Source organism: Apus apus, chromosome 2, assembly GCF_020740795.1.
Source record: "Apus apus isolate bApuApu2 chromosome 2, bApuApu2.pri.cur, whole genome shotgun sequence".
Taxonomy (NCBI): domain Eukaryota; kingdom Metazoa; phylum Chordata; class Aves; order Apodiformes; family Apodidae; genus Apus; species Apus apus.
Window position 1 is genome coordinate 121,358,710 of NC_067283.1, and position 14,358 is coordinate 121,373,067.

At 38.3% G+C, this 14,358-nt stretch overlaps 1 protein-coding gene across 5 annotated transcripts in view; it reads left to right on the forward strand.

Moving 5' to 3' along the window:
* SGK3 (serum/glucocorticoid regulated kinase family member 3) overlaps positions 1 to 14,358 on the forward strand; it is a 62,183-nt gene that overhangs the window by 39,970 nt on the left and 7,855 nt on the right. For all 5 annotated transcript variants that reach the window (XM_051609844.1, XM_051609846.1, XM_051609848.1 and 2 more), the window contains exons 5-10: positions 2,118 to 2,193; positions 6,983 to 7,070; positions 8,962 to 9,011; positions 10,192 to 10,249; positions 11,041 to 11,124; positions 11,217 to 11,348. In XM_051609844.1, the coding sequence (XP_051465804.1) occupies positions 2,118 to 2,193; positions 6,983 to 7,070; positions 8,962 to 9,011; positions 10,192 to 10,249; positions 11,041 to 11,124; positions 11,217 to 11,348 (488 nt within the window). The remainder of the gene's footprint in view (positions 1 to 2,117; positions 2,194 to 6,982; positions 7,071 to 8,961; positions 9,012 to 10,191; positions 10,250 to 11,040; positions 11,125 to 11,216; positions 11,349 to 14,358) is intronic.

Below are 14,358 nucleotides of genomic sequence, written 5' to 3' on the forward strand. Positions count from 1 at the left end.
TCCCCATTTTTAAAAGTCTGGGTTATGTTTCCCCTTTTCCAATAAGTGGCAACTTCATCAGACTGCCATGATTTCTCAAATATGATGGATATTGGCTTGGCAGCTTTATCTGCCAGTTCCCTCAGGACCCATGGATGTATCTCATCAGGTCCTATGGCCTTATGCACCTTCAGGTTCCTTAGGTGGTCTCAGATCTGTTCTGCCCCCTACCATGGATGGATCTTCTTTCTCCCAGTCCCTGCCTTTGCCTTTTGTGACCTGGGTGGTGGGGTCTGAGCATTTGCCAGTGAAGACTGAGGCTAAGTGCATTGAATTAACCTAGGTGGCACCACTGATGAATAAATTAAAAGGCAAGTGAGAGGTCAGACCCTTGCTCTGTGTTTCTAGCTTTCATTCAGGCCATTTTTACTAAAGGATTTTCCTGATAGTCATGGGGAACCTCTTGCCCTCCCCTGACTTGCTGATGTGATGAGACTTGGGTTTGTAGTTCCTCCTGCAGCTGTTTCAAGTATGTAATTTTCTTTGTTGCTGGATGGATCCAAAGATGTCCATCATCTCAGGGTATGTTGTTTTGGTCTTTTGAGAGTTGTTTCAACAAACTAATTTTTGCCACTGACAGTTAATCATCTGGATCCCTTTTATTTTTTTATTAAAATAATAAAATGCAAGTAGCCAGGTTCTGATGTCCTCTTCTGGTGAAGATACAAAAGATTGCCAGAAGTTCTACATGTATTATGTCTGTAGGGACTTCTTGTTTTGTTGTGGGCCTTTTCAGAGCTGCCTAAAGACCTAGTAATGTCCTGAAATGTGGTTTGCTGTACAGCCAAATGTACAGGTGGATTTCTTGGAGTAAGAGATGGCAAACAGGAGTTTAAATAGGGGAAAAAAAACTCAACTAAAACTTCATTAAAACTATATATGTAAAACAAAGTGCTTAGGCTTGTTTTGAATTTCCGCAAACTATCCTGAAATCCTTGAAGCCTGAGAAACTAAATAGTTCTCAAGATGTTTCTTGCTGGGGGGCAGGGTGGAGATGGACCCATGATGCTCATTTAAATAATTCCTCATCTTAACGTTGATTTATTGAAGCTTTGATGTAATGTTTCTGCTGGCTTCTGAAATAAGTCACATACTTTAGAACTGATGGAAAGGTATTTACTTTTTTCAGTCTGTGCTTAGGTATGCAGTATTGTACTGTTGCATTGGAGTTGTAAGTGCAGTAGAGTGAAACTTCCATATCCCTTTTCCCAAAGTCTACCAAAACCACTGTCATAACGTACATCATCATCTGAACGCTCCGTTTTTGTTGTCACTTAGATTATTTAAAAATTAATCTCATTTTAATTTCAAAAATGGGGTAGAGGGAGCCATTGGAAACCAGTCAAAATACAAAACTAGAAAATTACAGAAGACATTTGAGCTAACATGATGCAGCTGTTTTATCTTCAGCAATACGGATAGCTCTATAGGCTTAGTGTCTTAAGAGCTCTTTTTCAAGTCTCTTGTGTATCTTTCCATATTCCTAAGGAGAAGTTTAGGGTTTTGAACTTTGGACGAGGGTAGAGATTGAGGGTAATTTTTCTTACATGAGAGATTATGTCTAAACTGGTAAAAAAAATTAAAAAGAGCATTTTATTATCTTCAGTCGTTACATCTGAGTGCCTGCTGGCTGAACGAATTGTGCAACTTTCCCACTGCCATACATATATTATGGAAATACGCTGCTTGGTGGGACTGTGTAAAAACTTGACTTGTGCAACTGATGTCAGGTTTTGCCTCTGGCTTTTTTCTGAGTGGAATTGGGCCCTAAAGGGTTCACTCGTGTAACAGAGGCTGCACAGGTTAGCCTGCTGTGGCTACATGCTGTTCTTGAAGCACTTCAGTGCACTTTTAATCCACCTGGCTTTCGACACTTTCAGTTTGCGTAGCAGAGAAGCTGAAATTCTTTCCCTTATCTGACTTGAATGTCTTAAGCTTGTGGTTTTCATATACAGAACCAATCGTGAACCAATGTCTTTTTGACCTTTGTTCAAGTCCGAAAAGATCTAAATTTGAAAATGTTTTTTTTTGCAAGCTGACTGTTCATTCTAATAAATATATAATGTTCTCTTTTCTAGATTTCATTAAACAGAGAAGAGCAGGACTGAATGAATTCATTCAGAATTTAGTTAGACAGCCAGAGCTATGCAACCAGTAAGTAGTTTCATTTCTGTTTTATAAGGACTGTTAAAAAGACAAGAGATGTCAAATACCAATTTCCAAAAGTACTTCTAACCAGAAAATACGTTATACCTGTCCAGTGCTCTTAAGTATAATAAATAAACTTTACTATGGCCGTTCACTCCTCCAGGAAAAACTTACAGATTGATGAACAGTTTAAAGATGTCTTTGTTTTCTGAAAACTGGTCTGCAAATAAACTTGCAGGCAATTAGCTGATTTTAATTCTACAGATGCAGATTACAGTGCAAACTGTTGTTGCCAATAGCTTTACTGTTTGAAAACTTTAGTCACTTGCTACTACCTTGCCCTTCTGGGAGTGAGTCAGTGTCTGCATCCTTTTTTTAGAGGAGTCCCTGTGTCTACTCTAGAACTTGTTTTAAGCCTGTTAACCAAGTAGCTTAATCGGCTTTCTTAGGTGGCTTCGGGTAAGGAAGCTGACCTGCCTAAAGAAAATGAATACACTTGAACATAAACTCTTCTGTCAGAAGAACTGCAGTTCTGTTAACCTCCATCAGTGGAGTGGTTATGAATCATAGACTCATAGAATGGTAGGGGTTGGAAGGGACCTCAGTAGATCAGGTAGTGCAACCGCCCTGATAAAGCAGATTCACCTAGAGAAAGCTGCACAGGATCATGTCCAGGTGGGTTTTGACTATCTCCAGAGAAGGAGACTCCGCAGCCTCTCTGGGCAGCTTGTTCCAGTGCTCTTCTCAACCTCAAAGTAAAGAAGATATTAATCATGCTCAGGTAATACTTCCTGTGTTCCAGTTTGTGCCAGTTGCCCTTTTTCCTATTGCTGGGCACCACTGAATAGAGTCTGGCTACATCCTCTTGGCACCCAACCTTCAGATATTTATAAGCATTGATAAGATTCCCTCTCAGTCTTCTCCAGACTAAACAGACCCAGGTGTATCAGCCTTTCCTCCTAAGAGAGAGACTGAGAGACAGTATTATGCTAGAGTCAGTTCCTGTTAAATCTGGAGGATGGCATTTCTATGTTAAACTGATTTGGGGAGTAATTTTTTTTTTTTAAGTTTAAATCTGTAACTCATCAGTTTCAACTAAATCCATTCAACTTTCTATGTTACTTGAACTAGTAAAATGGTAAAGTTTTATGTTTGGCTTCAGTGTTGAGGAAATGTCTTTGATATATATGCTTTGTTTAATTAGCCAATCTATACAGCCTGAGAAGCTGTCTGTTTCTCACAGGGAAAAAAAAAATATCTCTAACAGACCATTGCTGTAGTTTGGTGTGTGTAGTCAGATTATTAACTTTTTTTCCAACAAAATAACTGTGTCCTAATAACCTTAAATATGTACTCCCTTTCTTTTTTTTTAAAACTGAAGCATTTTATATTTACTTCTGTGTGCTCAGTGGAAAAAATACCAAAACAAAGTCTTTGCAATGGAATAGTTTTCCACTAGAAGAAGCACTGTGAGAGTTGTGGCTGTAGTCAGATTCTTCTCTGGGTAAGAATAGAAAGCACTTTAACTGATTCTTGAAAGCTGATCTGTTTTGTTACATGAGGAAAGGACACTGATTTTACTTGGTGTAATCCCCTCCCTTGTTCTCCAAAGATAAAATGGTACTTTTAATTTTTTATGCACATTTCCACACAAAATTGTGTGCTTTAAAAAAAAAAAGACAAACCTTAAATCCGCTCCCCTCGTTAATTTTTTGTGAGCTTTTAAAATATTTTTATGCTCAAATGGATCTGTGGCTGAATGTATGTTCTTCAACATGGCACCTGTCTGATCTATTAAAATAGGATTAAGAAATAGGTCTTAGAAAGTGTTTTGGTGCTGTCAAAAGTGTATTAAATAAAAAGCTTAAGTGTAGTTCTACAGTAAAAACAAAATAGAGAGTAAAGTTTGTGCTGTTCTCCTCTTAAAGTAACAGTGATTTATGTGGGAGAAAAAGCAAGCCTTTAATTTAGAATTAAATTTAAAAATATTAATAATTAAAAAGTGCAAAACCATTTAATAGTAATTTCTGTATTGTTTTTCTTTTGATGACTGCAAGGTAGTTTGTTTCCTGGAGTGAGCTCCTACTTTATGCAGTGCTGCATTGCAACAAATAATAATTACATAATCTGTCAGCCTTTCTGTGTGCCAGTGAATGTTACTAGTGAGGAAATACCAAAATTTTATGACCTTGGCTGTTTGTTTGGATTCTTTTTTTTTTTTTAAATCTGCTAAAAATTACTCAATGAATGTGTGGTCACTGAGTCTTCACAGGTAGTCCACATCCTTTCTTTCTTAGACTTACGTGCTTTAATGTGCAAAATAAGTTTGATATTAGGTAAAATAACTTATGTAAACTTAGTAATGTACAGGGAAGAGTTTAAGGGTTTTGCATTCTCACAGAACTTCAGAGAAGTCCACTTTCCACTACATCTTTTAACTATTAAAAACAGTATCAGGATGTCATATTTTTAACTCCTACCTAGGAAAACTTTTTCACTCAGAGCTTAAGGATGATTCATGATGACATCCCCATTTCTGGAAGGGAAGGTACCTGAACCTCTGAATTGAAAAGCATGAATGTCAGATTCAGTGTGTTCAAAGCAGTAATGTTTACATTATTATCTGAAACATGCAGCACCGTGTTCTGCTTTGTTCTTTTTTATTTGCCTCCTCTTTCACTGAACTTTGTACTTGGGCCTAACATCTTTGTTGAATGTTGTATCAAAGCCAACCCCTTCTGCTCTATAATAAACCCAACAAAACTCTGAAGTGTGTTAGAGTGATTAGAAAGACCCTGTAATGGTTGATGAGGATTTTTCTGCAATCACTGTAAGGTGGAATATGAGGTGAGATGGATTGTTGGTTTAGACTGACTTGGGAACTCAGGGCACTAGCTTCAAGCTGCATTTACTCAGCTAACTGTATTTAATAGAGAACTTACTCTCACAGATAGAATGCAGATGTGACCAAAAAAATAATCAGGAGGGATAGAGATCTGATAATGCATCCCCCTTGCTGACTGAATAGGAGCTAGAGGTTGTTACCTGTGAGCACTGTCAGACCCCCTAAATCACTGAGCAATTCTTCAAATTGGGCTGCTCACCCCCTCGATTTAAAATATATTAAGTTAATACCTGTGAGATAATACAGTGTAGAAGTCCTGCAAATTATGCAGCATTTTGCATAACATGCTGCAGCGTTGGCTGAGAAGTTGGTACCTTAAACTTCTTCATCACTACTTCTTTGCAGTGCTTTTAACATTACAGATGTTAAATGCAGAACATCGATCAGTTATGCTTTTGGCCACCATGTGTTGAGGAGGTTGTTGAATACCCTGTAACTGTACAGCAGCCTTTTACTGTGTTTGTTGTTATTTTTCCTGCTGTGAATTCAGTCATGGACAAAACTACTATAGTAACTATTTGAGATGTTTTACGACATGCTCTATTTAATCAGTCAGTTGTCCAGAATAATTAATGCTGAAAGGTAGCTAAGGTCTGATTTTGTTCTGTCTAATGAAAAGCATTAACCATAACTTTTTATTCTTTATATTATGATATACAAAGATTCTGAAAGTTAAATTGTTGCATCATGAACCAATATTACCACAGTATTCAAATTAGTGATTTTTGTCTTCCTGGGACTCAGGATACAGGATAGACCCTGAAATAGATCAAAATTTGGAGTTCATGTAAGATGGGAAGAAATAAATTGAAATTATAGTGGGAAATTATGTGACCAGTCTTGTTACTGTATTTTAAGCCTGAAAGGCTGAAGGTAACTGAAACATATTTCATATAAGGTTCAGGAGTACAGAATGTGTGTGGCGGAGACTGGGATCCTGAGATAGTGTAGGATGTGACTTAGATTCAGTAATCCCAATATGAAATACAGGAGCTGGAGAAATGTCAGAAACTACTCATCTGTTACTTCTCCTGCTCACTTTATGGAAGTGTAGAGGGTGAAATGGGTTGAAAATAGCAAAGCAAGTGTATCTGCAAGTAAAACTACCCTATTTTATATACACTGGGAATAAAATAAAAGAGGAGCTCCATATTAAGTTAGTGCTTTTCTCATATTGAACGGCTCATGCAGAATTTCCTATCAGTGGCTTCCCTGAGGCCTTCCCAAAGAACTTTTATCTCTGAAATTTGGGCAAGATTTCTTCCTTCAGAAGCAGGTTGCCTTTTAGCTGAACTGAAGGAACTTGAAAGATTCACATAATCTCTTCAAGTGGGAAATAGGCTATACATGGTACCCAGTTGCTTAGGAATTAATTTTGCCTCACTTGTATTGCATTATTCTTTCCTTCCCTCGTTGTGCTGTGGTTAAGAACAACATTATATTCTTTAAAACTTTCTGTTGTGTAAGCCTTGCTTTCTGGAGGCAGGTTTTCAGAATGTTTTGACTTTCTGTCCATTCTCCCACCAAGACAAAAGCTAGAAACCAATGCTTACGTGCTGTGGGAACCTCGTAGTCTCTCTTGCCTGTTCCTGAAGGGTAGTGTTTGTGTCCCACAGCTGACGAGAACAATTTCTTATATTGCCTTGTCAGTGCCCAGCTAGAATGCACTCTGATTACAAAATTACTGTCCTATATACTGCATTGTAACACAGCAGTTGAATTGTGTTGCTATAAAAGCATTTCTTCTACACAGTCCTTAATTACCAGAACTTGAATATAAAACTTTGTGTAACTTGTCTGTATGCTGCTTTTTAATTCTGTGCTTCCTATGGTTATGGATGAAAATCCTGCAGATTATCACTGTGCTCATGAAGTTCTCTGTGTTTCTAGCCCAGACGTCAGAGCATTTCTTCAGATGGATAACCCAAAACACCAGTCAGATCCCTCTGAAGATGAAGATGAAAGGAGCAGTCGGAAGGTAAAAAAACATGAGTAGAAGAGTTGTCTAAATTTTAGCTACTTGAGGGCAATCTAAAGTATAATATTTACTGAAAATTACTTGGTTGTTTTTGCAGTAAATCCCCTCCATGCTCTTTTGAACAAATATGTTCCACTGTGGACTCTTAAGATATTTTTCTGTCAAATGTGAACTGCAAAAAGGGGTAAAAGTGATTGCTAGCTTTGTCTTGCTTCTTCCACCCCTTGCTATATGGGTTAAAGAAACCCAGCTGTAGTCATGGCTTAGCTGTCTTAGTTTTAGCAATCTTTTCAGAGATTCTTCTAAGAACGTCTGGCAAGTAGCAGCAGAGATTGAATGTTTAATTGCCTTTTTGTTTGATTGTGGGTTGTTTTTTTTTTTAAATAGGGAAGAAATACGATTCTCTCAGAGGAAAAAAAATGCAGTCTTTCTAAAAGCCGCTCAGGAGCAAGGATGGTTTTTATTTCATTTCTCATATAACACTGTGTGAGGTCTGAAGCCTCTTTTGTCACAAAAGCCACTACATAGCTAGATGGTTTCTCTGAAAATTAATTTACAGCCTCCAGAAACGGTTGTGGTTTTTTTTTTTTTAAAAAAGGAATATTTCTAGGAAAGCAGATGTGCTATATTTGAGCTTTTTTTCTTTATGACTTACTTCTTGGCATACAGATGTGATCTTAGTACTTCTCTTCTTATTCAGTCCTTGTTAAAGATGTAAGAGTTGTTCTTTTTGTCTTATTTGTGAACCATAGCAAATGCTGTGTTTTCTGACAGCTTCAAAGATGCCAGTCTTTGCTGATTTTTTTTTTTAAGTGGTTGACTGCACAGTGAGCATGCAGCAAAATTCTAATTCAAAATACCAGTTTCCTCCTCCTTTGTAAGACATTAAGTAATGAGGAATGATCTAAGCTTTCGGTGGAAAATTAGTGATTTGCTACAACAAATTCCAAAATAGGAAGAGAGCTAATGCACAGTGGCCTGGACCATACTTTTTGATAGAAAATTCGCCTTCTCATGGTTTCTGTAAGCGATGAATCTGAAGAACACAAAAGAAAAACAAGCCCTTAAGAACAGAAAAATTCCAACGCTAAGATAGTAGCTTTTTTGAAGCTCTCCAGTACCACTGTGTGATTACCTCTTATTAGTCAGGGCATTCTCTGCTTCCATAGGGTAGTGCTGCTGATAGCCTGTCTCCAAGTCATTTGAATTTGAATGCAGTTCAACTTTCTCCGATAAGAGTCCAAAACCACAATGAAGGTTACAAATACTGATTTTAAAAGTGAAAAGAAAATGAAGACAGTTACCTAAATTATGGTGGCTTGTTCCTCTCCCTGTAATTTAGAATTTCTGCATGAGTGTGCACTGGTAAGATGCATGACATTCCTGGAATTGGGTTAGTTAACCTTTAATGTCAGGATAGAAAAGGTTGGCAGTGTTTTTCTTGGGGTGTGGCGAATGTTCGCTTTTGGTTTTTTTAAAAGCACTTTGTCTTTTCATTACTCTTGCATAAACATTGGTAGTACATCAGAAAATTTAGAATAAAAGGGAGAAAATACGTTTCTAGAGCAAATACAGGAAGGATTAAGTTCTGGATGAGGAAGAAGTTGTTTGTTGAAGCACTTAAATTTTTGTTCCTAATGTTGTCTTCTGTGTCTGGACACAGTTACTACCTTCATCCTTGAATGTGATGTGTGTAGAAGTAATTTGTAACAAGATGATGATGGCTAGATATTTCAATTCAGAAAGTTCCCGATCTGCATGTTGGAGGTCTTTAAAAATATAACAAGTGTATGGATTAAGCAAATTAGTATTTTGAAATTAATACTGGATGAAATAGGAGAGAATTTTAAAAAATAATATTAAAAACAAACCTCTTTGTCTCTCCCAACAGTTAAACTCTACCTCACAGAATATCAACTTGGGACCATCTGGAAATCCTCAGTAGGTTTCAATTAAATTGAATTAAAATGTAATTCAATTTAACGTAGAAACTTTCTTTTAATGAAATTTTATTAAAATTAATTTTAAAACCTGAAAAATTAGCCTATGTGTAACTGTTAGTAGTATTAAAAGTTCTTAGCATATATGCCTTTATTTGTTGATTTGCACTGCTTGAGAGGAAGCAAGACATTGTTTCCTGTTCTACATAAACAATGAATTTTAATTTCCTTTTCACCTTCAGATTTTGCAGTCTTTTTACTTAAGGATGGTATGGCAAAGATGACCCATTTGTCGTGGGAGTGGTCACATTGCTCTTAAGAATATGAACAGTTTATGAAAACAAGTTGGATTTAATGCATGGCAAAGGAACAGCTTGCGTTGCTGATACCACAAGCCTAGTTGCTGCAGTCATAACTTGCTTCTCAGCTTGGTGTCTTCTCTAGAGTTTCTGTTCTCTTTTGTGTGTGATTTTGTGCTTTTCTCATCTAGGAGATGACTGCTATTTTGGTTTTGCTTTCCTCACAGATTTGTTCTGAGCTAACAGGAGGAAATGCTTAATAGACTGCAGTAAGAAATGAGATTTAAGAGTACTTCCTTTCAGGGGCAGTAAATGGAGAGGTGTGTGGTGATGTAACTGGTTTTGAATTTCAAAACATGAATAATTGTTTCACTGACAAAAATATCTCTACATTGTATTTAGGAAAATGTGAGGGAATCCTGGGAAATAATTGAAAGGAGTGGTGATGTGGGAAGTGGAAAAACTGAGAGTGAGTTCATACGTACACACAGAAGAGGAAGGTGTTAGAGCCTCCTTCCTCTTGCTGTAATTTAAAATGAGAGGAGAGGATAGGAGGGAAGGATGGACTAAGCAAAAAGAGAATAGATAACAAACTTGATTCTTCCTTCCTTTCCTTATGTTAACTGAAGAGTCCATTTCGCCCTCTGGAAATGAGAAAAAAAACTCCAGAAAAAGTAATGGGGAAATAGAGACTTAGAAACTAGATTGTGGAGAATAGAAGAACAGTCTTGCTCCTCCTTTTTGTCTTAAACTTACAAAATAAAACAAATGATACAACTTGAACACTTTCGATGGAGGAAAGTGCTACACTGGACTGTTGTACAGCTATAAAGCTTGCAGTTTCTGACTAGATGACCTGTCTCCTTCCTAAATATCTTTCAGCGCTAAACCAACAGACTTTGATTTCCTGAAAGTTATTGGGAAAGGCAGCTTTGGCAAGGTGAGCTTTCTTATTACTGTGTCTTATCCTGCTTGCAAGGGTGCTAGCTGGTGTTTTGTGCAACAGTGACTGTTGGCAAGGCTTGGCCAGAGGTTCTGGAAGCAGTGACAAGGCTTGGCCAGAGGTTCTGGAAGCAGTATCAGTCTGGGGTGGCATATAAACTGACATACTGGATCCCTGTTGCTGCTCCTTTATAGTCCTGCCATTTTTTCCCTAGTGTGGCAGCTGGCTGCCTCGGTCCCTTGCTGGAAGCAACAAAAGGGAGCATTTTCCTTTCTCGTTAAGAGCAACAGGGTTCCTCTGTTTCCCCCAGAGAGGAAGGGAGTTACCCCTGTGCTTATGCAGCAGCTGGAGCACAAATGGTGTATTTCTTCCTTTTGTTGGCATGGATGGTTTTGTGAGCCCCTGATGCTGTGGAGCAGTATGAGCAACAGCCCATTGAAAAGTGACTTTGATATTCTGCAAAGATGCAGCAGAGAATCCCTCTTGAAATCTTGGTTTTTAAGTTGTTGTTTTCTGTTAAATTGTCTTTAAAACTTACAAAATCAGCTGACATTGATCCTTATAGCGATTGAGCAGGTCCTGGAAAATAAATGCTTTGGTTCAGTCTTTCCTGATATCACTGTTAGGATTGATGATTATACTACCAATTGACTATATTAAAAGCAAAGGAGCTTTGTTGTGGAAAAAGTAGCATGAATGCTTTATAGTAACGCTGAAATTATGAAAATACTACTTACAGAATGTTAACTGGAACAATCACATTTCTTCATTTGTTTTGAATTTCACAGGTTCTTCTTGCAAAACGAAAACTGGATGGGAAATACTATGCTGTCAAAGTGCTGCAGAAAAAAATTGTTCTTAATAGGAAAGAGGTGAAGAGAAATATTTTTTCTCCACCCACCTCCCTTCCTTTTTCCCTTAATTACAAAATCATTCCTGTTTACTTAACTAATCTTCTTTACAGCAAAAACATATTATGGCGGAACGTAATGTGCTTTTGAAAAATGTGAAACATCCATTTTTGGTTGGATTACATTACTCATTCCAAACAACGGAAAAGCTTTACTTTGTCCTGGATTTTGTTAATGGAGGAGAGGTATGTGGTGTTGTATTTGGATTTGAGACACTCTGTTTTGCTTATTCTAGGTGGGAGGAACAAACTGATCCTTTACAAGGAGTTATAATCAGTATTTGCTGAATTTTAAAAATCCTGTTATTATCTGCTGTTACTACAGTCTTCTCTACTTATCAACAACTTTAATACCAAATCTGTTCATGATTGTCAGAATTGTACCTTATGGTTGCTAAAGGTACATTTACTACAAATTAATCTTACATTGACATTTTTAACTATGTAAAACTACCTTTTCCTCTTGTGTCTGCATTAGCTGAGATGATGGTATTTCAAAAGCAGAAGGAAAGAAACTGACAACTGTATTTACTACATTGATATTATTGGAAATCTTGGGATTGTTCTTTATCTTCCCATGGTCAAATTACTTCTTGCTAAATAGCCTTATCCTCAGGATTCTTTGCTTTGAAATGATGCTGTTGCATCTGAGGAGCAATTAAGCAACTTGAGGGAAGACTTGTGAAAGAAATGGAGAAAGCCTGTATATGTTTAAATATACTTCTGGATCAGTTTATATTCAGCCGGGGACCTGTTGCTTCTCAAAGTAGGTGGTACTTTCTGGAGTGCTCAAAAAACTCATGTATAAACTGGTTGAATAGCCAGTACGCATGAGAAGGGTATAAAATGTTGCTTCTGTTCCTTGAAAAGATTTTATGGAGAATTAGGGGGTTTGTAAACTAAAAATGCCTTGAACTAGGTAGAAAAGGTGTTGTGATTGAAGAAAACAGTGTAGTGAAAAATTATTGTGTGAAAGGAACTATCTGACATAGATTCTTTAAAGAAGAGCTGTATGTCCTGTTACTTGCTGTGTTTGCAGTTTGTTATATTGGTATAAAATGTACACATTTCAGAAGGTGTTACGGGTGCTTAAAGCAGAACAGGAAAGAAGGATGAGACAGGATACTGTTGTAGATGATAAAACTCTGGAAGCTGAAAGAGCACAGGAGAAGGGGTTGAATTTAAATAGTTTGGTTTGGCATCTCTCGGGGCTTCCTATTATGTCGCTGCAGCTGGGTATACACAGACAAGTACAAAGTATGCTGCATAAGCCACAATGAGATCTGAGCCAGCGTATACATTAGTTCATATTCACATGTCCTACTGTCAGTAAATATGGCCTTTCTAGAGCTGGCGTTCTGGTACCTCTTAAGTGTCAAAGTTGGGACAAGCTGGACCTTTCTTTTGTCTAATGTACTGTCATCTTAGATAGATGGTATTAGCAAAATCCTGGTTTGCTCCATTCCTGGCCACAGCTTTGTCTGGCATGCTTCAGGCAAACTAAAATACAGTTCAAAACAACTTTCAAGTTTGAGTGAAACGCTTGGAAAGCTGTGGTCACTTTTTCTATTTTTCTCCAAACTTTCTAGGCAGAAACCAGAAAATTTCTGTTTCCTTACAGTTTTTAGAAGTTAAATGGGTAGTATAGTTTCATCTGCACGTTTATGGTTTAATCTTTGGTTAGACTTCCTTATCCGTCAGGAGGCTACCTTGCATGAATTAATCTTGCCAACCTCTGTTTCACAGCTTAGTGGTTTATTCTCATTCCTTTTGACTTGGTTTTAGGTGAATGTTTTTACGTGTGAGCTACAAAAGAAAGGAAGGGAAGTGAGTAAAGGAATAAAAAAGTCATGCAGTCAGCATGGTTTTACCAAGGGGAAGTCATGTTTGACCAACCTTATAACCTTCTATGAAGAAGTAACTAGGTGGATAGATGATGGTAGGGTGGTAGATGTGGTTTATCTTGATTTAAGTAAAGCATTTGACACTGTCTCCCACAGCATCCTCGTAGATAAGCTGAGGAAGTGTGGTCTTGATGATCAGGTAGTAAGATGGATTGTGAACTGGTTGAAAGGAAGAAGTCAGAGAGTTGTGGTCAATAGGACAGAATCTAGTTGGAGGTCTATGACTAGTGGAGTCCCTCGGGTTAGTACTGGGACCGATACTATTCAATGTTTTCATCAACGACCTGGATGAGGGAACAGAGTGTGCCCTCAGCAAGTTTGCTGATGACACTAAACTGGGAAGTGTGGCTGACACCCCAGAAGGCTGTGCTGCCATTCAGCAAGACCTGGACAGGCTGGAGAGTTGGGCAGGGAGAAACTTGATGAAATTTAACAAGGGCAAGTGTAGAGTCTTGCATCTGGGGAAGAACAACCCCATGTCCCAGTACAGGTTGGGGGCTGACCTGCTGGAGAGCAGTGTAGGAGAAAGGGACCTGGGGGTACTGGTGGACAGGAGGATGACCATGAGCCAGCAATGTGCCCTTGTAGCCAGGAACGCTAATGGCATCCTGGGGTGTATTAGGAAGGGTGTGGTTAGTAGGTCAAGAGAGGTTCTCCTCCCCCTCTATTCTGCCTTGGAGAGGCCGCATCTGGAATATTGTGTCCAGTTCTGGGCCCCTCAGGTCAAAAAGGACAGGGAACCGCTTGAAAGAGTCCAGTGCAGAGCCACAAAGATGATGAAGGGAGTGGAACATCTCCCTTATGAGGAAAGGCTGAGGGAGCTGGGTCTCTTGAGCTTGGAGAAGAGGAGGCTGAGGGGCAACCTCATCAATGTTTACAAATATGTTAAGGGCGAGTATCAGGAGGACTGAGCCAGGCTTTTTTCAGTGATGTCCAGTGATAGGACAAGGGGCAGTGGGTGCGAACTGGAGCATAGGAGGTTCCATGTAAAGATCAGAAAAAACTTCTTTACTGTGAGAGTGACAGAGCCTTGGAACAGGCTGCCCAGAGAGGCTGTGGAGTCTCCTTCTCTGGAGACATTCAAAACCCTCCTGGACAAGTTCCTGTGTGATGTGCTCTAGGTGATCCTGCTCTGGCAGGGGGGTTGGACTAGATGATCTTTCGAGGTCACTTGCAACACCTAAGACTCTTTGATTCTGTGATGTGGCAAAACCAGTTATTTCATTTTATGATTTTTTTAAGTGGACAGCTGAATAAAATTACTTTTTACTCTTAAAAGTACATGTTATTAC